The following is a 27,581-nucleotide window of genomic DNA, read 5'->3' on the forward strand; positions in this document are numbered from 1 at the left end:
ATGTCCACATTTTTGCAAGGCATAAAGGAATGCATTTCCATACATTCTTTGCACTAATGTTTGCATTCCCGGGCACACTTTACCCTAGTATATGCAGTGCTATTTTTCAAGAAAAAGAGGTGCCAGAACTCACCATGGACACCTCCCTTGTTCTCTTATAATGGCAATGCCCACCTGAAAGGGGCCGGAACTGAGTTCTGGCGAGTTCTGGCTGGGGAGGGGGAAAGCCCTGAGTATACGCATCATTGAACACAATAGTTGTCTGGAAAACCACATTGCAGAATTCGCAGAATTGTATATTTCAAAGAATGGGGAATGTTTCCGTTTGCATATTGTTCCAGAAAATGTGGATTCGGACAAGCTCCCCTTCAAATGCAGATGGAAGTGAATTTCTCCCTGAAGTCTACTTCCAAGCCACTCACAGCCATAACAAGGCATTAGAAACACACACAAGCACATTTCCGCCAATATAATCAACACAGCGGTGCATCAGGAAAGCAAAAACAAGCAATGCAATTAAGGATCAATGTTGCTCAATAGAGAGGTTGCAATAATTCAAAAATGCCATTATCAGAAACGGCTGCTGTGTGCCAGTGGATAAATCCTTCTGGGAAGGGGATTGGTTACCCGGTGAAGCTGCAGAATTGCCCGTTTACTCTTTTGTAGGTTTGCAGCTTCAATCCCCAGCAGCATCGCTAGGTGCGGCTGAGAAAGACTTCCTGCCTGAAACTCTGGAGCGCTGCTGCCAGTCAGTGTAGAACAGAGGTAGGGACCCTCTGCCCATGAGCCTAATGCAGCTAACTAGGCTTCTCTATCTGGCCCAGGCCACACCCCAGCAGCCCTGTTCCACCCACACCTTGGGGTGTTTTTGTGCAGCAAGGAGCGTGTCTTTTGCGTGGCCAGGCCCCCGAACCCCGGGCAGCCCCTAAGGGAATGACGACACGTGACAACATTCTATGGGATTAAATTGGCCACAACTTTATTGATATTCAGATGTAGGGAGAGCTTGGCTCAGGCATTGGGCATTTATCCTTCCCAGCCCCCCAGCCGGGGTTCTGGGTAATTTTAGGGTTATCCAGCAAGTGTGGGGGTTGGGCTAGATCTGGAGAACATATGTTCAAGCAGATAGTCCGCCCCCCATGTTTGCCGCCACTGGAGGGGGAGGGCAATGACGGCCTCTGGGCGTATGGCGAATGCCTCCCCTGAGACCTCTTTAACAGGAACCCTGTTATCACCGCTGCAAATGGGGGTGGGGGTCACCGCCCCTCGCCCCCCCTTTTTGGTAGATGACTAAAGGATTCCGCCCAAGGCCTGCAACCGCCAAAGTTGTGACGAATTGCTACGGGAAAGGCGAAACCTGCCAATGCAGGGAAAGTCCTTTCCGGCCCTTCAACAGCGACCTTGACATAGCAGCGCCTGCGTGCCTGTGTGGCTGTGGGAAATGAAATGGTTAACCTGCAAAGTAAACGTCAACTGGGGGAGTGGAGGGTGGGGAAGCTCTGAATCCAACGGCCGCTTCCAAGGTATGACTCAACTCCGATTGTATGTACTTCTACCTGGTAACACCTCCCCAGCCGGGACTGGGCGGGGTAATCCCTCCTTCTACCTGGCCAATCCCCCTGGCAACACCTCCCCAGCCGGGACTGGGCGGCTGCTGGAGTAGGTGGAAACCACAGGTATCCAACCTGGGAAGGTGGTGCCAGACCAACTGCCAGGAGCTGCACCATGATCCCAGGAGGCTACTCGTGACCACACAAAATGCGCACCCCATTTGATGTGGGGAATGGTTATTCTGACCCATACAATAAGGTGGGAAATGCGGATCGGGCGAATTCTCCCTGAGATTGTATGGCACAAATTAAATTCCTGCCTTCATCAAGTTCTGACATCATGCAAAATAAAGAAAAACACATACCACACATCAGGGCCAGATTTAGGTTTGATGAGGCCCTAAACCAGGCATCCCCAAACTTGGCCCTCCAGATGTTTTGGGACTACAGTTCCCATCATCCCTGACCACTGGTCCTGTTAGCTAGGGATGATGGGAGTTGTAGTCCCAAAACATCTGGAGGGCTGAGTTTGCCTATGCCTGCCCTAAGCTACTGAAGGTAATGGGGCCCTTTATATGTCCAGCTGTCCTTTATCAACAACAAATTGTCACCTGTTTTTTGTTGTTGAATATATGCTATATGGTAATTTATGGACCTAATAGGTATCTAAAGCCATTTGCACATAACAAATAGGAGCCTACACAACACAAAACACTGTTTCTGTGTGCAGCTTTTATTTTATTTGTTTTTTATCTTATATTTTGGAAATATTTCCTTTAAAAAAAATTGGGGGGGGGGGAGGGCCAAGAGAGTGGGGTCCTAAGCTATAGCTTGTTTAGCTTATACGTAAATCTGGCACTATGGCCGGCCCATTCATGAGTCAAGGTGAGGCAACTGCCTCAGGCGGCAGGATCCACAGGGGCAGCTGATCCGGCCTCCAAGGAATGCATCACCTGCTGCTGTCACTACAGTACAGCAACGACTGCAGCACACTACTTGGAAGCTGGATCTGCCACCTCTTTGGCAACCACCCCAAGACCATCTCTGCCCAGCTGCCTCTCAGGAATTAGGAGGAATTCGCCTGATTTCGATTGAACAGACCGTGAAACAAATCCACATGTTGCTGCTTCATACGTGAACATAATACAAGTCTGGACCTTTAAATTCAACTGAATGGTGTCTTTAAACATGTACTTTTTTAATCTCTTGAAATTAAAGCAACTGTTAAAGATCTCCTTTCGCAGTGTCCTTTTTCCCCTTTTGCCTAGAGAGAAACTAGCAATAGCACTGACGTACTTGATGTAGCAGCAGAACCCAATTAGACATTTTCTATGTGCCATGGCATCTAATATTTGCAGGTGTTTAAATTGTAAAAACACATGTCATAATTGCTGTGTAAAAACCAATGCTGCAAGGTTATATATCCCAAGTGCCACTTGTTTACTGTAACAGAGGCTATGCAAGTATTGTATCTTTCTGCAATTTAGAAATTGAAACAGTAGTTTCGGTTTTATTCTATATTAGAATAGCTCAGTTCTTTCTAGACATTGGAAATTTAAATTTATTTATTTTTTTTTTGAAAAAATAAAGTGGGTTTTTTTATTTAAAAAAGGGGGGGAATTAGGAGGAATTCGCCTCCGGTGCCAAAATGTCTTGGGCCAGCCACAAATGTGCAGCCTTCAGGGTTTCCTTTTTCTCTGCAGTTGGAAAAGGTGCAACCAGAGTTTGACACAATATTCTCAGCGTAGCTCTGCCATATATCTGTGAGAACATAAGGAGAGGCCTGCTGGAGCTACAATTGCCTGCTACACCTGTCATTGTCTCCCATTCCACCTCCTGGTGGGCTTCCATCCAAGCAGTCTCAATAGGTACCAGCTGTCATGGACCGGCCCCATCCCTCTGCTACTAATTCAGTCTCCTGAATTAGAGCCAGTGTGGTGTAGTGGTTAAGAGCGGTAGACTCATAATCTGGGGAACCGGGTTCGTGTCTCCCCTCCTCCACATGCAGCTGCTGGGTGACCTTGGGCTAGTCACACTTCTCTGAAGTCTCTCAGCCCCACTCACCTCACAGAGTGTTTGTTGTGGGGGAGGAAGGGGATGGAGAATGTGAGCCACTTTGAGACTCCTTCGGGTAGTGAAAAGCGGGATATCAAATCCAAACTCTTCTTCTTCTTCTTCTTCTTCTTCCTGGCCTACCAGCTGCCCAAGGGAAGTCCAGAAGCAGAGCCCTAATGCAGCAGTGAGACTCCCCACAACCAGTATTCAGAGGTACCCTGCCTCTGGCAATGAAGATATAGGCATCACTTCACCCCAGCACTAAGGACATTCTATCCATTTCCCAGTTAGTGTAGCATAGCTCCATGTCTGTGAATGCATAGATGAAGGGGCAGGTGCCTAGATAGTCAACAGATGTTTGAAAGAAAGGTGTGTTTAGGAGACAGGCCAGATGTTTAGGGCCACATAAGAATCTGCCTTAGGCTCGACTGGGATTGGAGATTGCGGAAACAGTGCCCAGCAAATTGAGGAACAGCTGGACATTGCCCTGGTGCAAATGTTTTGGATACCTTGAATAATCTGAAAAATGGGCAGATGGAGAATGAAAAGTCCTCTCTACTTCTTTCCTTTATCTCTCTTTATCTCTTTATGTTTTATGCTATCTGAAATGATTTTTAATGACATTTAGCTTTTGTCCATTTTGTTGCTTTGGGGGGGGGGTGTTTAAGTTGCATTTGGTTTTTTCATGTCCTCTATGTTGAGTTGAGGACACAGGTGGCGCTGTGGGTTAAACCACAGAGCCTAGGGTTTGGCGATCAGAAAGTCGGCGGTTCGAATCCCCGCGACGGGGTGAGCTCCCGTTGCTCGGTCCCAGCTCCTGCCAACCTAGCAGTTCAAAAACACGTCAAAAAAGTGCAAGTAGATAAATAGGTACCGCTCCAGCGGGAAGGTAAACGGCGTTTCCGTGCGCTGCTCTGGTTCGCCAGAAGCGGCTTAGTCATGCTGGCCACATGACCCGGAAGCTGTACGCCGGCTCCCTCGGCCAGTAACGCCGCAACCCCAGAGTCGGACACGACTGGACCTAATGGTCAGGGGTCCCTTTACCTTTACCTTTATGTTAAGTTGAGGAGGATACTCACAGGAAGGTGATGGGTGACCAAAGAAGAACACTGCGTGGGAGGCAGGAAAGGGAAGAACTCCCAAGTGGGATGCTGGGAGAAGAAATGGAAGCTCCCAGCTGAGAGCTGGGAAGCTCCACACCCTTTTGTGTGAAATAAGGGTTAAGATCTGTCCTTGATAGAGGGCTCTGTATTTTATTTTATTTTTCTCTCTTTTCGCTCCTATTTCCTCTCATTGTTTTCTTTCTTTCTTTCTTCCTTAGTTTCCCCCTTCTCTATTTTTATTTAGTTTGTTTTTTATTGTACTCTATGCTGAAAACCTTCAATAAATAATCAGATTATTTTTTTAAAATGAGGATGAGTCAGACCATTAGCCCACCCAGCGCAGTATTGTCTGCACTGACTGGCAGCAGCTCTCCAGGGTTTCAGGCAGGGGAGAGTCCTACCAAGAGATGATGAGAATTGAACAAATGCTCTATCACCGAGCAGCAGGTCTTCTCTGCAGATATTTGGGGGGGGGTTCATTCCCTCTAGCAGTGTCTCAGGTGGGTGAGTGCCAGCAAATAAAATTTTAAACAAAAAGAAAGAGCAGAGAAATGGGACATTGTGGGGGTGGTTCATCAAGCACATTTGAAGCCCCAGGAGCTCAAAACTGTTGGTGGCAAAGGTGTTGTTGTTGTTGTTGTTGTTGTTGTTGTTCAGTCGTTCAGTCGTGTCCGACTCTTCGTGACCCCATGGACCAGAGCACGCCAGGCACGCCTATCCTTCACTGCCTCTCGCAGTTTGACCAAACTCATGTTAGTAGCTTCGAGAACACTGTCCAACCATCTCATCCTCTGTCGTCCCCTTCTCCTTGTGCCCTCCATCTTTCCCAACATCAGGGTCTTTTCTAGGGAGTCTTCTCTTCTCATGAGGTGGCCAAAGTACTGGAGCCTCAACTTCAGGATCTGTCCTTCCAGTGAGCACTCAGGGCTGATTTCTTTGAGAATGGATAGGTTTGATCTTCTTGCAGTCCATGGGACTCTCAAGAGTCTCCTCCAGCACCAACAGTTAAAAGTGTTGGATTGTGACCTGGGAGATCTGGGTTCGAACCGTCACTCAGCCATGAAGCTCACTGGGTGAACTTGGACCCTGTCGTTGACTCTCAGCCTGATCTACCTGGCAGGTAAAATGGAGAGAGCAGAACCAGGTCTACCGCCTTGAGCTCCTTGGAGGAATAGATGGAGGTGTACTACATAAACCAAGCCAGGGCTAGTACAAGATGCACCCAAAGCGAGCCATCAAACCTCTCCCCTCCCCAGGGAGAGTCATTGCTCCTCTTCCCCTCGTCTTTGCAAGGTAGTGAGCAGGGGAAGCAAAAGCCCACCCTTTCCTGCTGCCCTGACTGCCATGACAGTGTTGATACAAGCAGCCGCCCCCACAGCCTTTAGAGATGCCTTGCTGCCACAGCAACCCATGAATCCTGCACTGCAGACAGCAGCCACAGCTCACAGGAGTGGCCGGGTAGCTGCTGACCACCTCCGCTGGACAGCATCCCAGAAAAACAAGGCGAAACAAGAAAGCAGAGCCCCGGGAGTGCTTGTCCATCACCTCCATCTCCTGTCATCTGAGGCCATTTCTTCGTTTTGTCTAATGGGTGGATTGGCACCTGGTTGAACCCATAATCTTGCCATAGAGAAGAGTGGGAGGAAGCAAAGTATGGGGAAACCTGTGGCCTTCTTGGAGTCCATCTCCCAACATTCATGGCCATTGGCCAAGCTAGCTATGCCTAATGGGAATAAGAGGTCAGCCACCTCAGGAGGGCACCAGGTTCTGCATTCTTGGTTCACAGAAACCAGAAGTCAAGCAGACAGTAGCCCTGCCCATGAGCGTCATTTGCCATGCAGTTATTTACAACCAGTCCAGCTTCCATAGGCTCAATGCTGCCCTTGTAGAGTTCATCCAGGAGGACGATGGGGGAGAAACTGGAATTGCCTCTGGTGCCACCAGCTGTTTGGCTCCCATCCCACCAGTCTCAATGGGCACCAGCTGCCACTGATCTTAATGGAACTACTGCACTGAATCTCTTCGCTGGTTTTACAGTGTGAGATGGTGTGAAGACGGGTCCCAGGTTCATTCCCTAGCACGTTCAGTTTAAAGACAGTGAGTGATGGGAAAGTCCTGTGTGTGTGTGTGTGTGTGTGTCCCCAAGTCCCTGGAGTATGCTGAGCTAGATGAAAAAAACATAATCGTAGAATCATAGAATTGGAAGGAACCACAAGGGCTATCTAGTCCAACCCCCTGCAATGCAGGAATCTTTTGCCCAACATGGGGCTTGAACCCACGATCCTCATGCTCTACCAACTGAGCTCTCTGACCTGGCATAGGACAGCTTCCCAGGTCCACCACCACTCTACGCTCTACGCTCTCTTCCCGAGCCATGCTTGGCACCCTGACACCACCCCACCTAGATGTGGGTTGCAGAGTGGCGCAGTGAAAGCAGGCTTCCCTCCACTTCAGGTCAGTCCTAAGGAAGACTTCATATCATACCCAGCAGCAGTGGAATCTGCATCATCAGGTGGGTCACTGCCCCACCAACCTCCATCTCAATTCCTCAAGCCCATATCCCTTCTTACTTGCCACCAGACCAGGAGGTGGCTCTGGTTGTCAGCTTCTTGGTATCAGCATTGCCCTTGCAGATCTCAGCAAGGAGGAGGAGGAGGAGGACAAAATTAGAATGAGTTAGTTCTGCCTCTCGCTGGTTCTGGCTCCACTTTCTGCTGGTCTTCCTGACTTCCACCCCACCAGTCCCAGTGAGCACCACCACACAGCAGGTTGCTGTAGACAACCGTTTTTAATCATCTGCATTCCAGGAAGCCTCTGTATAGAAAGTGCCCAAGCACCTAGCCCAGGCATCCCCAAACTCGGCCCTCCAGATGTTTTGGGACTACAACTCCCATCATCCCTAGCTAACAGGACCAGTGGTCAGGGATGGTGGGAATTGTAGTCCCAAAAACATATGGAGGGCCAAGTTTGGGGGTGCCTGACCTAGCCCTTGTGGTTCTTGGAGGGACGGTGACAATATTTGCAATTTTCTGCCCCTCAACACAGACCAGACCACTTTACAAACCATATACCCAGTGCTGCACCCTTGTGTTGCTCTTTCAGGTTCCATATGGGGCTAAAACAATTTCAACCTTTTGCAATGCAGTTACTGGAAAAGGGTAAAAAAAAGGGGGGGGAGATGATTGCCACTCTTGCTAGCAGTAATCTCACTCTGGTCATTCAACAGTGGAGGTCAAAAACATTCTGCCAAATCGTTCTCTTGCTGCTGCATTGGTCTGGTTTATAAACAGGGAGCCTCACTTGCACAACACAGTGTGACCTATAGATGAATGCATCCCCCCCCCCTAAGCAAGCAAGACATCCAGAGTTGCATGAGCAAAGCAGCGCTTTAGTGAAAGATATGGGAAGGGGAATCTCCCTCTCTTAGCACAATATTGATCCTGCATTTTCTCCTTCCGACAAGTTAGCAGATTTAGGCTTGCACGCCTAGACAATCTGGAGCGTGCCCCCTTTCATCTTTGACATATTCAAACAGGAACCCTTGTCCCAAGCTGCCACCTCCTCAGACCCTCTCAATTGCCCCAGACGCCCGAGGATTGTTCAGCCTCCTCAAATTTTCTGCACCCCCAACCCTGTAGCATCAGCAGACAACACAACCTCCTGTGAAGCACCTTCCCTTCCCTAAGGCTGCACATGCCTCTACGATTCTGCGGTAGTGATAGTAGAAAAAGCAAGCATGTTGAAATGGTTATTGCTTGAGAAGCTTGAAAGACACCCGGTCCCCACTGATGCAAAGTATTCCTAAGCAAAAACAGGCAGACTTTGTGCATAGGAGCATCTCTGCCGTTCCAAACCCGGAGTGCAAATTCTCTCGACGCATCATGCTCTGGCACATGTTATATGAGCATCGTTTTACATTCAGATTATGGCTCGGCTGAGACAAGAATCGGATCCTTACCTTGAAATTGCCTTGCCGCTTCACTTTATGCAACGTTGATGCTCACAGTCAACATCAAAGCAAGGTTTGTTTGTTTCAAAGACAAGGAAAGGAGGGCATGCAGTCATGGAGCCAGCCGCTCAGTGTTCCCTCGCCAAGGAGGAGCTTCTATGGCATTGTTGATTTGGAGTAGATGATGTGTCTGCATTCGCTAACCTGCTGTTTTAATGCTCCACGGTCTCTTGACAAGAAACCAGCAGCATTCGCGCCACAAGGGGGCGTTCGGTGTTTTCATGAGCCACCGCGCATCTCGGCAAACCTTCCACGCTTCTTGCAAGAAACACAAAAGAATTGGTTCTGCAGCATTCGGGCTACTATACATGGGGGAGAAACAAAGAAAAACAGAGGGGGGGACACCCCGCAGGGCTTTGGGAGGAACTCATCTTCCGTTCTGCACTTTGGCCAATGCAGTGATGCTGTCACTATTGTTAGATGTGCATCAAGGAGACTTTGGTTCAAACTCCCAGCCAGCTGTGAAGCCGACCTCATAACTGCCTATGCTTATTCGCTTGTTTATTTTTCAGAAATACTGTATGATCCAAGCTGCACAGGATAGTTTGCATGGTTCCCTCCACCCAGCATTCTATCTTCGCAACAAATCCATGAGTTGGGATAGTTTAAGAAGTGGCCCGTGATCAATTAGCTAAGCGTCCCAAACAAAATAGAAAATTCTTTCCAGTAGCACCTTAGAGACCAACTGAGTTTGTTCTTGGTATGAGCTTTCGTGTGCATGCACACGAAAGCTCATACCAAGAACAAACTCAGTTGGTCTCTAAGGTGCTACTGGAAAGAATTTTCGATTTTGTTTCGACTGTGGCAGACCAGCACGGCTACCCACCTGTAACTGGAACTAAGCGTCCCAGTTTGAGTGGGGAATCAGACCCTTGTCTGCTACACCGTGCAGTGTTCTAACAGATCAGATCATGTCATTCATTTGTCCATCGAGCTCAGCATCATCGACTCTGGCTGGCAGCAGCTCTCCAGGGTCGCAAGTGAAAGCCTCTCTCATCAGCTGCTACTTCCCTCTCAACTGGCATTGCCACAGGTTGAACTGGGGAACTATCTGCCTGGAAAACATGTGCCCTATCACAGAGCATGTTCTCTCGCTTGCTCTACATACATACACACACACAGAGAGAGGGGGGGGAGAGAATTGGTCCATCTTGCCCTGTTGATCCCAATCTGATAGCAGAAGAAGAGGAAGAAGAAGAGTTTGGATTTGATATCCCGCTTTATCACTACCCGAAGGAGTCTCAAAGCGGCTAACATTCTCCTTTCCCTTCCTCCCCCACAACAAACACTCTGTGAGGTGAGTGGGGCTGAGAGACTTCAAAGAAGTGTGACTAGCCCAAGGTCACCCAGCAGCTGCATGTGGAGGAGCAGAGACGCGAACCCGGTTCACCAGATTATGAGTCCACCGCTCTTAACCACTACACCACACTGGCTCTTCTCAGATATTATCATGAAAATATGCATTGGGGCAAATGGGGCACTACCCTACCAGTCTTCCCACAGCCAGCTTGCACCTTGACCACCTTCTTACTTAAAAGACATGGGGCAGGGCACAGCGTCTCAGCTTCCTCCCCTTCAGTTTCAGTGATACCCTTGCAGAACTCAGCAAGAAGGAGGAGGAGGATGGGGACAACACTAGAAATAGTTGGCTCCTCTAGTCATTGGCTCTGACTCTGCCAGCCATGCACTCTGGCTCCACCTACTGTTGGGCTCCCCACCTTCTGCCCTACCAGTCCCAATGGGCGCCAACCATTGTTGAACATCTGTTTCTGCCCTATACAGTGTCAGACACTACTGCTACCTACTACGACCAGCTGTGGCTCTCCACGGTCTTATTCCACTCTTCCAGGCACTCTTCCAACAATCACACCATCTCCACCCCTTTCCTCCATCTCTCAAAGTGCATGTCTTCCCCAAATGAATTATTTGCAGCTTCCTGCTTCAGTGCCATGCTCACACACTTTCGCAAAAAGAGGTGCAACAAGGAACTTGTGGGCAAAGTAACGCGTGTATTTTCGCTCCAGTAAAGTTGCCTTGTTGGAAGGAATGATTGTTCTAGTGTTGATTAAGAAGACCTGCTGGATCAGGTCAAATGCCCTTCTAGTCCAGCTTAACACCGGGTGTCAGTGAAGTTAACTCTATTCAAAGAAACCAAAAACAGTGCAGACCTAGCGATCACAGCAACGCTTCCCAGTAGATCTTGCCTGAGTGAGGCCGTTGCGAGAACCGAAGGTCCCCGCCTTCCTACCGTTCTCTAAGGATCCTCACCCGGTTCCTTCCCCAGTTGCCAAAGGCTCTGTCATCTTATCACTCTCTTTGGTCCACCCTCTTCATTTCTCTGCATGTTCTGTGGAGGGGAGGGGAGGGGAGCTGGTCACAGCAGGAGAGGGAGACTTACTGGGGTCTTCAGCAGCTTCCTCATCTATGTCTCCTGGTCCCACCCCTCTCCTGCCTCTGATTCTGGGCTGCTCTCTGCCCCAGGCTCTTCCTGCTCACTGAACCCTGTTCCCTCTTCAGATTCCGACATCTCCTCCTTCCAGTCTGCCCTCTCTGCTCCCTCTGACCACTCATTGTCATCCCACCACCAATCTGCAGGCTTCTTCCCCGGGGGTTCCCTTGGGGGTTCTCCAGCCAGTGCCTCACACCACTCCTCTGCATCCAGCCAGCCCATAATAGTTCTACATGAGAATGGACTTTCTTTTTCATTCCAGGTCCCGCTTGTTGCCTTAATCCCGGTATCAAATGGTACAGTAATTATAAAAATGAGTTTTAAGGTTGGCAGAGATAAATCGCTGCAGTGTAACAGGCTAGCTACAAGAGATCCCATGGCCACATTCATTTGCCGCGGGGGCGGGGGGGGGGTCGCCCTTACAGCTCAGAGGCCTACATTTACTCGGGGAATTTGGAAAACAGAGTACGAGGGCTTAATGGCTCTAAAAGCTTCCGAGGTCCACCAAAGTCAGGGAATCAAACTCAGAGAGTGCAGAAGTATTGATTTCTTTGCCATTAACCTCTTCTCCGAGGCGTAGAACAAATTCAACGCGGAGGCTTCATAGGGGACAGTTCTGGCTAGGTTGTTTCTCCCAGAATTGCTTCCAGCTACAAATTCTGCAGAAAGCTATTTATCTCTGAGATTTGCGATCCATCCCCGGGCACGCATAATGCATAATTGGATTCTACCCTCATGAAACTCAGGGTGGTGCGAGGAGAGAAAAGGCTGAGCAATAGCATACCCTCCAAGATTTTCAGTGGTGGAAATAGGAGCAGGTTTGTAAGAGGGGGGGTTAATGTGCAGTCCCCCTGAAAGAGGGGGGAGCATGTGAGGGGGAACCGTGGGTCATGGCGCAAGGAGGGAGCAGCTTCCACCCTGCCTTGTATCCATCACAATCAGCATTGTTTCCATTCCACTGCAGTTCAGCTTCCACTAAAATGTACATTATTCATCTCGCTATTCACTACTGGTGAAACTAACATAACTAATGAGGTAATCAACTTCTTTGCATTTCAGCTCAAGGGTTTGGGAAGGCTCTGGCAGGGTCCTAGAATCTTCCTTCTCCTTCCCAAAGCTGTGTAAACACTAACTAGGCCTTGGGAAGGAATGAGGGGGACTCTAGGACCCTATCGGACCCTCGTGTCTCTTTCCCAAAGCAAACGCTTACCAGGCTTTGGGAAGGAGGTGAGAAGGTGCCCTCTCAGCTCAGCACCTGTGCAGGGGAACCAGTTGTGTTGCCCTAAATCCACCATTGTGGTGGCACAACTATCCATCTTCCTCTTCCTCCTCCTTGGTCTCAGTGCTGCCCTTGTAGAACTCAGTATGGAGGAGGGTTAGGATTAGTTGACTCCACCTCTCATGAGCTCTGTCTCTTCCTACTGTTGAGCTCCCTGCCTTCAGCTGTACCAATCCCAATGGGTACCATCCACCACTGTCCAGAATTTGACACATTTGTGTTTCCGGACCATCAACAACCCCAGAAGGAAGGAACTATCCATAGGTTCCCATCTCTGCCTGGAACTTCACAGGCACCCCACCCAAACCACTTGTCCCACAGGCTTCTTCGGGGATCACAGCCCACTCTTTGAAGACCACACAAGGTTTTGGGCTCACCGGCTCGGGACTTCCAGGTCGGCTCTGCTGACGATGCGGTGCTGCTGCGGAGAGTAGAGCCACTGGAATGCTGTCAGGGTCCTTTCCTCGATCCGGAAGCGACCTTCCCTCACGTACCTGAAGAGCAGGGAGCACAGCATGGGAACGTTTGTCAGGACAAGAAGGTGGAACAGCAGCTGAGACGCAAGGTGCCATGGCGCAAAAGGAGGCCATGAAGCAGGGGCAGGGATCCTTACTCAGCCACAGGGCCGCATTCTCTAGCGGAGAACCTTCCAGGGGCCGTGTGCCAATGGCGGGAGGGGCCAGAGACAGAAGCGGGTGGAGCTATGGGAGTGGCTCTTAACTTTGTACAACAGCTACGTTTCAGCCATGCAAAAGTCAGAGGTGTCCACACACACGCCCATCGAAGCAAACAAGAGACATTCTCATAGTTCAAGGACAAATTCCAGCTGGGCAAAAATACTCAAGGAGGCTGTGGGACAATACTGTGATTCCATTGGGGTAGCACCCTAGAACAAGTAATCCAGTGGAAAGATGTGCAGACAGTATGGACCCACCTTTTACCCCTGAACAGTTTCTTGTACCAACTGGTCATTATAAGAATGACTTTAATAACTGGTGCTTTTTCCCTCCCTGCCCCTTTCCCCTTGTTTGTTGTGCTTATTTATTTGTTTGTTATATTTATTCCTCCAAGGAGCTCAGGGTGGTCTACATGGTTCTCCCTCTGCAACCCTGCGAGTGTCAGGGATGCAGCTGAGGAGGAATGGCGAAGACAGCCTTCCCCTCCTCCTGAACCTTCCAGAGAAGAGGAAGACTATAGATTTACAACAGTGGTTTGCAGAAGGTCACGGCTCAGGGGGGCAAAGCTGGGAAATAACGGGAGAAGAAGAGGGGGGCGCAGAGCCGGAGCAGCTGGCTGACATGTTATCACTACAAAACATTCCAGACCCCTCTCCCAGAACCCAGCAAGCATTGAAAGTAGGAGAGCAAAAAGCTAAGAAGCAAATGGCCTAAGCAGCCACTGTAAAGGAGGTGCTGCTGTTGACGAGTGAGAAGGGAAGGGTGGTGGAGTTTACTCGGACCAACGCCATTACTCCAAGAGGCAGCATTTCTAAGCCTCTCTCTGTGAATATTGAATAAAAGACTTTGGTAAGAGCTTTTTGTGTTATCTATCCCTGGCAGCCTGCCATGGGGGAGAGGGATTGGATTCTCTGATGCCTGACAGTGTGGTAGGTTAGGCTGAGAGGCATGACTGGCCCCCCAAGGTCCTCCAAGGAGCTTCATCTTCTTATATGTCTATCCTGCCTTTCTTCCACTATGAAACCCACAGTGATGTGCATGGAGTTGCCAGGTGGGCACCCACACAGTCCTGACCATAGGAAGCTGCCCTATACTGAGTCAGGCCATCAGGCTATCTAGCTAAGCACAGCCTGCACCAGGTATCTTCAACCTGTTCAGACCCAGGAGGATCCACCTTTAGCCCAAACATGCATTTGGAGACCCATTACTTTTACCATGTATTAGCACTCGTGGTAGCACTCCTTTTGTGACTCACTTTGGTTCAAGCCACGGACCACTAGTGAGTCCCAACCCACCAGTTGTAGACCAGTGGTCTACACTGACTGACGGAAGCTTTCCAGGGGTTGGAGGAAGAGTTGGTGGGACTTGTTCCTTTGGGGGCTCTACCCTTTAAGTCACTCAAGGTAAAAGTCACTAAAGGCATGCAACATCCCTACTCTAAAACCACTTCTTTAATTTGGCATAAATGGTAACCACAGCTTTCACCATTCTGCTCTTCTTTAACTCCAATACAAACCTACCTGGGTTTCGTGTGTCAGTTGTTGAAAATATGCATAGGGTGCTTGGGGTGCAAAGAAAGTATTTTATATTAAAGGATTTTTAAGTGAACAAGAGCCTGCTAACCCTTAGAGCAACCTGGGAGACTTGACTTCCTAACCGGTTTCATAAACATCAGCTCATGGAATTTATCAGGGACCCCAGTGTTCAGTCTCATGCAACTGGACCTTTGATTGAATTTGAACAAACATTATTAACAGTGGGAAAGGGACAGTGTCTGTGACTTAATAGGAATTCAAAGAGGACAGAAGAAAATCTGGAAACATGATTTGAATATAGCAACATAAGACCCTGTCTGGATGAGTCAGTGAACAAAAAAAAAATTTAACACTGCAGCAGCCAGTATTCGTGAAATGCCAATGAAAACATTGTACTGCTGGCACAGAACTCTGCCACAGCTGGTGCATATGACATCTGCTTATAGCCCCAACTTCTGGGGCAGTGATGTTAAAGCACTTTGGGTGGTTGTGGATTCAGCCTTTCTAGATGGTGGTCCAAGAGGAAATCCCTGTGGTAGTTAAGGAACAGGTTGTTTGTGTGCCTGAGTTGTTTTTATCATCAACAGTGGAGACACAGCATAGCCATCACACAGAGATTGTACAGAGAGATCTTAGGGTCGTACTCAATTAAGTTTCAATCAGAGCACCGAAATCAATGGCCCTAAGTTAGTCATGTCCATTCCTTTCGGTCAGTGTACTCTGGGCATGACTAACACCAGATAAAACCCATAATATGTGAAGCTGCTCTTCCAAGGAACTTCACATAGTGCCTGGTGTTTCACGGACTCTTGAATTTATTTTCCTTCTCAAAGGGCAGAACAATCTCCCTGGATTTTACGAAGATGTTGCGAAGCATGAATCACCATTTTTAAAACACCCAGGGTACTAGACTAACAAGATATCCACAACTAAATACAGCTGCCATTTCGCCAGTGATTCTTTGAAATCATTTTGAAATCTCCATGGAAGGAGAAATGTGGGGTAGGCAGAGGCCAGAATCGCTTCTTGGCATTAAGAGAAAATGCTATTTCTGGATAGGCCATCTCTGAACAGAAGACATGGAATCATAGAGTGGTACAGCTGTGAGGGAACAAAAGGGGTCATCTAGTCCAACCCCCTCGCAAAGCAGGAATCACAGCTAAAGCATCCCAGACATATATGAGGGTGTGTGGCAAGCAGCCCTTAAAACAATCAAGATGAGGTCAGGGTTTTAAATCAGCAAGGGTGATGAGCCAGAGCTTGTGATGTCGGTGTTGCCATCTTGCCCCTCAAAAGCAGCTCTTGAGCTAAATAGCTATTAAGGTCTGGATAATGGAGGTAGCGCACAAGGTTTCAACTGCCATGTTCTGGCCCAGTGCTAGATCCAATGGGAAAAGTGGAGCAACAAGGCTGATTCAAGGTTACAGCACCATGGACAGCTCCACACAAGCAACTTGCTCCAACAAAGGCTGGGGGCAGACTGAGGACCTTTCAGTCTTCAGGGGGAAGATCCATGAGAATCCAGACTCTGGTCTTAAAGGGCCTGGTATTTTCAGATGTTCCTCTGGGGACTCCTGTCCATCAGCCTTGGGTGTAGGTATCTCCTTCTTTGTTCAGGAGCCTGGTCTGAGCCCTAACCCTGACCTGCCTCTACATCTGGTGACCCTGCAGCCTCCAACCCTCCCAAAGAAGACTGGAAAGAGGAGGTGTCAGAAGCTGAAAGGGTAACAGGACTTAGTGAGTGGAGAGAATTGGTGGCAGAGAGAAGTCCAGAATCAGAGGCAGAAGCTGGAGCAGGAGAGCAAGGAGGCCAAGAGGCAGAGATGAGCCAGGCCAGTGAAGAGTTATGAGTGTCTCTGCCTTCTGCTGTGACAAGCTCCCCTCCCTCCTGGTCTCCCAGAACCAGGAGAGGTTTGAAGAGGGCACAGGAGAACCCAGCTTCATGTAGGCACAGTCTTAGATGGCTTGGGGGGAACCCTGGAGAGGAGGGGACTTAGGCTGCCGTGCGGAGGCAGGGACCTTCAGTCTCAGCAACTGCTTCACGGAGGGCAAAACATACCAGAGTTGAGTTGCTTGCACTCCACCAACTCTGTGCCAATTGTGTTTTTGCTAGTGAAGAGTTCACTCCGACTTGCAAGGTCTGATTCACTGATTTACCATATGAACTGGGGTCAAAGTAAATCCTGGAGGCCAATCTGACACTAACCTGAGGCTTGTTGCACTAACTAGAAGCCATGTTTGAGCATTCAGCACCCAGTGCTAAAGCCACTTAAGGATTCAGTCACCCAGCACTGCCATACTCTGAAATTTCCTACATCACAGACGTTTGCACTGGCTATTTCCCAGACAGGGAGGAAAAATGGATCACAGCTCCTAGTAGACCTAGCATTGACCTTTATTTGCAAAGACTTGCCATTTCATTCCTATGATTGCCTTGACAAAAACACACAGCGAGTCCTTTCTTCAGTTGTGGATTATTTCAGAAGGTGCCAGAGCAATGCCCCTCGAATCTCGTTCTGAATGTCACGGCAGATGCCGGCGCTTATTAAGCAACGTTAAGATGAATCAAGGCTTGTTATGCCAATTAAGGGCTGCTTCTCCGCCTATGTGCGAGCAAAAATATCTGTAATTACAACTGTTCCTTTGCTTTAGAGAAGGAACAAAGGCATGTTCCACGACTTCAACTTGGCAATCAGGAACATTAGTTAGTACCAACTCATTTGCATTTGAAATGTTTACGGGCAAGTGATTCCTTGTTAAAGAATAATTATGCTTCTCTCTCTCTCTCTCTCTTTGTCTCTCGGCGCACGCGCCCCATTCCTTCTGGAGAAGAAAAGGCAGAAATCAAAACCAAATCTAATTGGAAAGATGGCATATGCTGCATAAGAGGGGGAAATGAAGACTACAGCTGGCAAGGCAGTGGTGTGGGGGTCAAAGGTCAGGATCAGAGGTCAAAGCAAGCCTGTTTCTTTTACATTTTACATTTTTAGTTACTAGTTCCAAGGCTAGATTATCATGTTCCTTTTGTGTACATATTATAGAAGCAACTACATTTTGAAAATGCAGGGGGGAATAGTAATCAGTTTATTATTATTATTATTATTATTATTATTATTATTATTATTATTACAGTGGAGTCTGAACTGATTTGTTGGTTGGATTCACTGGCTGCTGCCAAGTCAAGGAGCTGGAGAGAAGAGAGGAAGGGTGTCAGTAAATAGGATTAGGCTCAAAATTGGAGGCTCTCCTAGATCTAGCTTTGTCGCTGGACCCCTTGCATCAGCCTTGTGCACCAGCTGGGGCCCTCTCCTGAACACGAGTCACCCAGCCACAGTTACTCACAGTCATGTCATCTTCACAGAACATTGGAATCAGAATGAGAAGGAACCTCAAAGAACATCTAGCCCAACCCTTCCGCCCAATGCAGGAAAAATCCTCTGTGACAGCTGTAAGGTGTTTGGTAGCCTCTGCCTTAAATACTCTAATAGAAGAGAGTCCACAACTTCTGCTTAGAGACAGTCTTCATTTTCTGATTCAGTAAGCGATGTTAGGTAAAGGTAAAGGGATCCCTGACCATTAGGTCCAGTCATGTCCGACTCTGGGGTTGCTGCGCTCATCTCGCGTTACTGGCCGAGGGAGCCAGCATACAGCTTCCGGGTCATGTGGCCAGCATGACAAAGCCGCTTCTGGCGAACCACAGCAGTGCACGGAAACGCCATTTACCTTCCCACTGGAGTGGTACCTATTTATCTACTTGCACTTTGACGTGCTTTCGAACTGCTAGGTTGGCAGGAGCTGGGACCGAGCAACGGGGTGTACATTGTGCTAAATAATAAGCATGCTGTCCTTTGGCCTTGCTTTCCTCCAGCTTTTTCAGTGAATGCAGGTGGGAGCAGGAAGGCAGGCAGGCAGACTAGATAGATCAGGGATCACCGATATTCATGGACATGCTGGGACATTTTGAATTTTGAAAAGGGTCCTTGGGCACCAGTCACAAAATGGCTATTGGGGCAGGGCCAAAGCACAAAAAAGCTGCCAGGGGCATGTGGCATAGATGTGATATAAAAGTCCAATTGTAGCTTATGCGTACATGTCTATGAGAGAGAACTATTCAGTGCTGCAAACTCTGGCCACCCCTGGAGTCTCCAGCAGGTTACCACAAAGGGAACACAATTTGAAGCAGAACAGCGCTCTCCAGCTCTGTCTTGTGTTGTTGTGTTCTCATTTGGCATTTCTGTGTTGTGAACTGTCCTGTGACCTTCAGATGAAGGGTGGTATACAAATTTAATAAATAATAATATTGTTTGAAATTGCAGGTGGCTACCGTGCTTCCCAGGTGCCGTGTGACACCTTGTCCTCATTTTTTTTAATGGCTCCTATATAATAACAACAATAGTGCAACAAAATCCCCTGCCAAATGTCAAGGGGCAGAGAGTTCCACAGAGTATTTATATACTGTTTGACAGGAAGGAAGCCTCATAAGCACTTTACTCTATCTATCCATCTATCTATCTAATGACACCTGAAAATTACCCCCCCCCCAAAAAAAAAGATGATGAGAGTAATATTCTCCCTCTATGATACTGTTTGCTCTTTGCAAAATGCAATCTACCGAAATGAATTGTTTTGCAAGCAGGAGCTGATTTCCTGAAATTGCTTGAAATTCCGCCTCCGCCTCCCCCCGCCCCCCCCCCACTTGTTTTGATTCAATCCTAATTCCTAACCCCGCCGTAGGCAGCAGAGGGCGCTGAGTGAACATCTGACATGCATTCCTTTTTAGGAGCCTCTTTCTCAGACGGGAATGGGAGGGGGGAGTGCCTGTTAGGTGTGATTCAGCCCTTTTAAGAACCTCATTGGTTTAAGGCTCCCTTCCTTTGTATTGGTGGAGACGTGTTTCATTCAAACGCATGAGACGCATGGAGAACGTCATTCTGCTACGAGCAGCTTGAATCAGGCAATTCAGCCCGTTCGTCACGTCACGGCTGCTGTTTGGGTGGGAGGAGGCGTCAAGGACACTTGATCTCAGTATGCTCTCTACCTGAATATTGAGAGGGAAGCATTAAGCAAGAGAACAGCAGAGCAAACAGGGTGATATGTGGCTCCCCGTAAACAGAATAATATGGGGCCGAGAGCTCTAGCAACAGAGAATCCTGTCCATGGGGGGGGGGGCTTCCTTTGTTCCTAAAGCTGGAGGCGTGTGTCATTCTTAAAAGGTAAAGGGACCCCTGACCATTAGGTCCAGTCATGTCCGACTCTGGGGTTGCAGCGCTCACCTTGCTTTATTGGCCAAGGGAGCCGGCGTACAGCTTCCAAGTCATGTGGCCAGCATGACTAAGCCGCTTCTGGCAAACCAGAGCAGCGCACGGAAACACCGTTTACCTTCCCACTGGAGCAGTACCTATTTATCTACTTGCACTTTGACCTGCTTTCGAACTGCTAGGTTGGGAGGAGCTGGGACGGAGCAACAGGAGCTCAACCCGTCATTGCGGGGATTTGAACCGCCGACCTTCTAATCAGCAAGCCCTAGGCTCAGTGGTTTAACCCACAGTGCAGGGAGCTGGCAATGGTTTAGAGATGTAGACTGCATCTGCACAACATGCAGGAAGCCCACCCTTAAACAATGAGTTCGCTATTAATGTATACAGTATAGGCTTTTTAAATGTTCTATAAGGATCTGCAACTGGAAGCAACCAGACCTGAGATTTCCCCAATCCAGAGTCACAATGTGTGGTGTAGTGGTTAAGAGCGGTAGACTCCTAATCTAGTGAACCGGGTTCGCTTCCCCGCACCTCCCCATGCAGCTGCTGGGTGACCTTGGGCTAGTCACACTTCTTTGAAGTCTCTCAGCCTCACTCACCTCACAGAGTGTTTGTTGTGGGGGAGGAAGGGAAAGGAGAATGTTAGCCGCTTTGAGACTCCTTCGGGTAGTGATAAAGCGGGATATCAAATCCAAACTCTTCTTCTTCTTCTTCATATAAGGAAATGAAAAGGGCGGTCTTGGTCTGGCACCAACGCCAAGCCGATGTATGGCTCTGGTTGCTGTCCAAGGTGCTGAAATATTTGCGGTGCTGTCAGTTAGGGCCCTGACTCGATTTAACAGCTTTAAACTTACCGAATTCATCAATCTGCATAAATATCTATATGGCTTAAACAATTGCTTAGGAAAAGGAAGACAAGCATATTTTCTGAGCCAAGTTCTAACTCTTCCGCCATACAGCCTACACCCTTGCCTTCCTGTGCCACTATTTTTCTTTAAGAAAACTAAGCACGCTAGTTCCTAGCAGCAGTTATGCACTCTGCACATGCCTCAGAGGCCCTCTTCCTTGCAGTTCACACGTGCCAGAGCAGTGGTCAGTGCAATTGCAGTCGTTTGGGTCCTGCCTTCCCAAATCCTCCTGCCTACGATCCAAAGGTCTAAGTACATTCAGCCAAAACTGGGCTGGCCTTCAAGGCCACATAATTTTCTAAAAAGCTGTAGCCCAGAAAAACAACAGCATCTCATCACCTTGTCACAGGGCAGCAAGCTGAGATATCAAACCAGTGAGAACAAAACAAAACAAAAACTAAACTAAACCAAACTAAACCAGAACTGATTAACCTATTTTTGGCCTACAGGACAAAGTTTGTGCATGCATTAGCATACTGTACAGAAAAAGAGGGGGACAGGCAGAAAAGGGGGGGTAAGAAGACCCACCCACAGCCCCACTGTTCTTCCACTGAGCCATCTGGTCAGCAAAAGTGCAGGGGGAATTATTCCTCCCAGTTGCACTGCTGCATTGGAAGAAGAGGCGCTCACCACTATCAAACTGATCCGTTTTTCAGATGCTGTGGAAATGCTGTGCATTTAATCCTGGGTCTACCCAGTCCTAGTCAAAAACTCTAAACAACATACCAACAACATCATTATAAGTCTCCAATAGAGAAACTCACTGCCTCTGTGGTTTGGAAGGGCTCTATAGCTAAGTGGTTAGAGCACCCACGTTGCATGTAGAAGGTCCGAGGTTCAATCCCTGCCTGAAACCCCTGATAGCTGCTGCCAGTCAGTGTAGACAATATGGAACTAGATGCACCAATGGTCTCAACTCAGTATAAGGCAGCATCCTATGCTCCTCCTTTTAAAAGTAGATGAATTTCTGACTTCAGGTAGCAATTCCTCTCCAACAGTACAGATAAATCTCCTTCCTCCAGAGTGTCCCAGGTGGGATCCTGCTGCCCTCCCCACCATCTCTTTAAGACCTTAAAACCTGCTCCTTTTGGACAGGAACTCTCAAGCTTTACACAAATGCTCTGGCTTCCTCTAAAAATCGCCCCTCTCCTTGCCTCATGTTCAAGACAGAAAGGGATTATTTGTCAATTAGGAAGGTTCTTTACACCAAGTCAGACTACTAATCTAGCTCATTTTTGCCCTTAATTCCCAATTTTGGGGGGGGGGCACTGCTCCCTTGGTTCCATAAACTCATCCCCAGTGTTCCCCATCTCCCAAAAAGCATTATTCACAGTTAGCCCTTCCATTTCTATTTGGAAATGCAAGGAGAAAGAAGGTACTTATTACCATATGTGGTGGTCTTGCAATAAGGCAAAGGCTTTCTGGGAGATGATTTATAATGAATGAAAGAAAATGTTTAAAAATACGCTTGTTTAAAAAAAACCAGAAGCCTTTGTGTTAGGTAAAGTAGGTGAAGCAATACCTAGAGAAGATAAACAACTATTTATGTATACAACAACAGCAACGAGAGTATTGCTAGCTCAGAATTGGAAACAAGAAGAAGTACCATTGAAAGAAGAATGGCAGACGAAATTGATGGACTATGTGGAGATGATGGAATTGACAGGGAAGGTCCGAAACCAAGAAGATCAAGTATTTGAAAAAGACTAGAATATTTTTTTACATTACTTAAAGTAAACATCTAAAATCACTGGCAGGAATGTGAAGATGCTTGTAATGTGAAATTCTTACTGTATGTTTTTTTCTTAAGGGAAAAATTAGTAATTGGATGATTTAAAAAGGATACAGATAACTTTGTATTATAGAAAGCACCCATGGAGGGAGGGAGGGAAGTCCGATGATTCTAGGGAACCTTTTATTTTTTTGGATGTGTGAAATGGTTAATGTAAATATATACAAAAATGTGCAAACTAATAAAAAAATTATTATAAATAAATAAATTAACAGTTAGCCCAGCCCACTGAGGAAGATGGTCGCACAATATAATTCAAAACAGTCGCAATTCATTGCACATCTACTCAAAACCAACTACTTAGATTAATTAAACAAAATGGATTAAATCAGTCCAGCAATACCAGCTTCTCAAAGAAACACCCCCCCCCCCCGCTTCTTAGCAGACACCCCTAGGTAATCCTACTGCCCCCAGATGGTGGTCCTGACCACTTTGGGAATTACTGGTCCACAGTGATTGGCTGCATCTCCCCAGGGTTTCAAGTGAAGGGTCTTTCTTCATCTCTACCTGGAGATGCTGGAGGTTGAACCTGGGACCTCCCGCCTGCAGAGCAGGTGTCCTAACACTGAGTCTGCCCTTCTGGATCCTACAGACACACACACACACACACACACACACAGAGAGAGAGAGAGAGAGAGAGAGAGAGAGAGAGAGAGAGAGAGAGAGTGGCGCAGCCTGGACCCTCCCCTTCCTGGCAGGAGTTTGCAGAGGCGTTGCTCTCCTCACCAGCCGGTATCGTTCCTGCATCACTTTGTCTCCTTGTTTCTCACTCACCATCGCACCAGCTCCCATTTCTTCTCCCCCGGTCCTTTCTTCTTCGTAGCCATGGTGCCTCCTCCTCACGAGATCTTGGGGGAAAGGGACCTGGTCCAAGGATGCTCTGCCTTTAGCCAGGGACAAATAGAGGGTGTTTTTGCAGCAGCAGCAGCAGCAGCAGCAGCTACTCAGCAGCCAAACCAGGTACTCAGTTGGTGCATCGAGAGGCAGCAAAACTGCTGAGGGAGCCTGCCTTAACCTCACAGTCCTGGCCTCAAGCACGCAAGCCAGCTCCCAGTGGAAGTCAGGGAAGGTAAAGCTCGGGGATTTTTGCCTTCCCAGGAGATTTGGGCTGGATGCATTCTGGAGGGTTGACCTTGGAGCTCAAGCCCACATGCCAGGGCACCCCCAGTGATCACTCAGAAAGGAGCAGGTTATGGGGCATAGGGATCATAGATTTACAGAATCACAGAACTGTAGAGTTGTAAGGGATCACCAGGGCATCTAGTCCAACCCCCTGCAACACAGGAATCTACCTTATGCTGGGTTGCCTCCAACTAATTTTTACTCAGAAATCAATGGACCCGAGTTAGCCATGCCTACGTATTATTTTCAGTGTGTCTACTAGGAGGAGGACTAGCCCTGGAGACAACCCAGTGAGTCAGTCTATTGCTCCATGTCACCCCATGTTGTCTACACTGATTGGCAGTAGCAGCTCTCCGAAATCGGAGGTTGGTCCCCTAGGGCAAATGGGGCACTGCCCCACCAACCTCTGTCTGCCTTCAGCTAGTCCCCACCTACATATCGCTGAGTAACAGTGCAACCCTAACCATGTTTACTCAGAAGCAGGTCTTGTTGAATTCTATTGAATTCTGTTGAAGCAAGCAAGCAGGGTTAAACCTGCAGCCCAAATCCACTTTGCACAGGCCAGCAAAAGCTAGACTCATTTTATTCCCGCAGTCATGATGGAGCTGGGATTTAAATGCTTTCCTTAAATGCAAACCTGCACGTGTTCAGAATATGTCTTTTTACCAAGGCTGAGAAACTGAGTTTCGCTTTTTGCTTTAACAGTTCAGGGGTTTGGGGGGGGGGTGAGGACACAGAAATGAGGAGCTTATCTCATCCCACATTCATCCGTTCTGGGCAACCTTCCTATGGCCACAGGTGGGTGTGGCCTGTGCAAAAGTGGGCAGAGCAATAATGTGAATGTAACCTTTGTGCAGGGGCTAGTATCTGCACACTATCTTCCATCCAGACAAGGAAGTAGCTTCAGTACAGTCCAAGGACAACTTCCAGCCAGGCAAAAACACTTGAAGAAGGGGCAAAGCAGGTGACCAGTGACATATGTAGCCTGGGGAAAATGGGAGTGGGCTGGGAAAAGCCAGGAAGGTCCAACAGAGAGGCCCGGAGAACTCCACCCCCACCCCCAGCTCTGAGGTCCTCCATTCCTGCTTTAACTTGTCAAGGATGTAGAAACCATTGCAAAGCATGGAACATTGGGAGGGAGCAGAGAGAGGAATGTTAAGGGTGTGCTTCACAGGAGAAATAATCCACATGATTCTCTAAAGCAAAATAGAAAATTCTTTTCAGTGGCACCTTAGAGACCAACTGTGTTTGTTCTTGGTATGAGCTTTCGTGTGCATGCACACTTCTTCAGATACCTGAAGAAGGTATCTGAAGAAGTGTGCATGCACACGAAAGCTCATACCAAGAACAAACAGGTATCTGAAGAAGTGTGCATGCACACGAAAGCTCATACCAAGAACAAACACAGTTGGTCTCTAAGGTGCTACTGAAAAGAATTTTCTATTTTGTTTCGACTATGGCAGACCAACACGGCTACCAACCTGTCTCTAAAGCAAGTGCCAGCAAGACAATGTTGAGTCCAGGGTCTAAAATGACCTGTCTGTAACCACGGATTCAGGTAGGAATCTGGCTCTTGCAAGTTACAGTGGGGTTTGCTCATGAATGCAGAGGATGCTGGTGTTCAAAGGTGACCAGAAGTTGGTTCCTCCAAGTGGGAAGCCTCTCTTCCCTGATCTCAAGACAGCTGGAAGCTCTCAAAGAGATGTATTACCACTGATTTCTGCTGCCTCTTTTAATTTGTGCTTTGCTGGTTTAATGCTACCAGATATTTCAAAAGTGTGTTTTTATTGTTATTATATTTTATTTTCACGTAAGCCACTTCTAACACTGTTTGAAAAGTGGGATACACACACACACACCCCTGAAAGATGTATCAATGGTAGGTTTAACTACATCAAGGATTTGAAAAGTGAAGTTTGTAATTCCCTTCTATGTCACCAGAGGTCAGTATCACATAAAGAAAACAGTTTTAATGTACAACACCAATCACTGATGTGTCCAAGGATACCATATATAGTCAGCAAACCCTTAAAATATGTATTATTCAAACTCAGTGAAAATTTCTATGCATTCTTTGTACCTTTGAACCAACAGCCAAAGAGACAGAGAAGTTTTATGTTGTGTCCTCCTCACAGGCAGAAGGAAATATAAAGGATTGTCTACTTTGTTACAGAGTTTCTGCCCAGAGGAGACAAAGGAAGTGACCACACACAGAATGAACTCTCTGCATACTAGCCCTGTGTCTAGCAAAAAATGCATTTGTGGTTTGGGCTGCAAACCCCATACTGAGGGCAGCAGGCTAGCAGCTTAGTGGGCCCAGGGCAAAGCCGAACAGCACATGGATAGCTCTGTCCTACTTGCAAGGAGAATGACCATCAGCTTAGGTAGTGGAGGCCAGTCTGTTAGGGTGAATAAAACTCAGCCCCACTGACCTCAGCCTGCCTTCAGTCAATCCGTGTCTTCCGACCTTCTTACTTACAACCAGTCTCGGGTGGAGAGATTGGCACTGCCTCCTTCCTCCTCCTTAGCCCTAATGTTCCCTTCTGTAGAACTCACAGGGAGGTGGCTCGACCTGTCATTGACTCTGGCGCCATCTACTGTTGACCTCCCAGCCTTCTGTCCTACCAGTCCCAAGGGGCACCAGCTACCACTGGGTTAAATAGAAATGGCCGGAGGGAGGGGAGTTGCCACCACTACTCCCCCCCCCACACACACACAAAACACATTCCCCATTACCTGCCACCTGAACTGGCTACCTTGCTTTTGCCAGGTTACTTGTTGAATTCATATTATAGCCTTCAACACACCAGGATCCTGCAGAGTACTGATAGGGATCTCTCTGAATTGGGCAACTTAGCACAGCTTTGGCTTCCCTGATTCTGTGGCGTGAGTTCTGTCCAGCTAAAGTGGAAGGTTTTAAAACAAGAACACGAAACGCTGCAGGAATTATCCCCAGCTCAGATGACAATGGCCAGCTTCTCATTCACCTTTAGCTGTAGGAGTGGCAGGACTGTGATGCAATGGCTCCTCCTCCCTCTTCCCCCCCCCCTCTCACCCCATCCACTCTCTTCTCTCATTGTATCCTGGAGCGATGACCTCATTTAAGAAGACAGCCGTCTGTCCCTGAATATCTGACCTTGATCTTTCTGCAACCCTGTCTCGTTGTTGCATGGAGGGCTGTGTGTGTGTTTCAGGCAATAGGAAATCAATGAAGAAAGCCGAAAGGGCTATGCGTTGCAGAAACGATGCCCCTTTTTGATCAGGACCCCTCGCTTCCATTCACACAAATGTATTGTTTCCTAGAATAAGAAGGAAGCAACTAGGGCATTGCCGGGGGTGGGGGTGAAGGGGCCGGAGGCAGAAAGAGCAGGCAGCATAACAGACGAGGCACACAATAAGCTAAGAATAGACACCCTCAAAGTCTGGATGGTTGAACATTGATTTGTGCATATGGGTTGTGGCACTGGAGAAAGAGGGCGTTTATCTGCAATAAAGATGGAGACCCTGTTGGAGCAGGGCTTCCCAGCAGTAGTCAGGGGTCCCACTCTGCAGAAGGAGTTGAGAAGCCACCACCATCACATCCCCACCCCCAAATGTAGCTAGCTTTCTATATTGTGTTGTAAGCTAAATAAATACACGCTACCATCTGGAGATAGGAAGGCGGTACAGGTAAGTCCATTAAGTCTGGAGTCTAAAGTTCCCTAATGCACCTTTGATTAGAGACTCTTTGCAAGCAGAAGACAGTGAATGTTTTACAGATCCATCTTGAAAGGAGAGCTCTTACCAGTCCTGCTCATGCATCTATACACTCGGGATGCTATATCTTGCCAGACATATTCACAGG

The 27,581-nt window shown here is 47.9% G+C and overlaps 1 protein-coding gene across 1 annotated transcript in view; it reads right to left on the minus strand.

The window, feature by feature from the left end:
- RAP1GAP2 (RAP1 GTPase activating protein 2) overlaps nt 1-23,452 on the minus strand; it is a 194,491-nt gene extending 171,039 nt beyond the window's left edge. Inside the window, exons 1-2 of the mRNA XM_033171729.1 lie at nt 23,390-23,452; nt 12,823-12,939 (exon numbers count right to left, since the gene is read on the minus strand). Coding sequence (XP_033027620.1) covers nt 12,823-12,939; nt 23,390-23,442 — 170 coding nt within the window. The 5' untranslated portion in view covers nt 23,443-23,452. The remainder of the gene's footprint in view (nt 1-12,822; nt 12,940-23,389) is intronic.
- Nucleotides 23,453-27,581: the final 4,129 nt, after the last annotated feature.

This window comes from Lacerta agilis, chromosome 15 (assembly GCF_009819535.1).
Source record: "Lacerta agilis isolate rLacAgi1 chromosome 15, rLacAgi1.pri, whole genome shotgun sequence".
In the NCBI taxonomy this organism is placed as follows: domain Eukaryota; kingdom Metazoa; phylum Chordata; class Lepidosauria; order Squamata; family Lacertidae; genus Lacerta; species Lacerta agilis.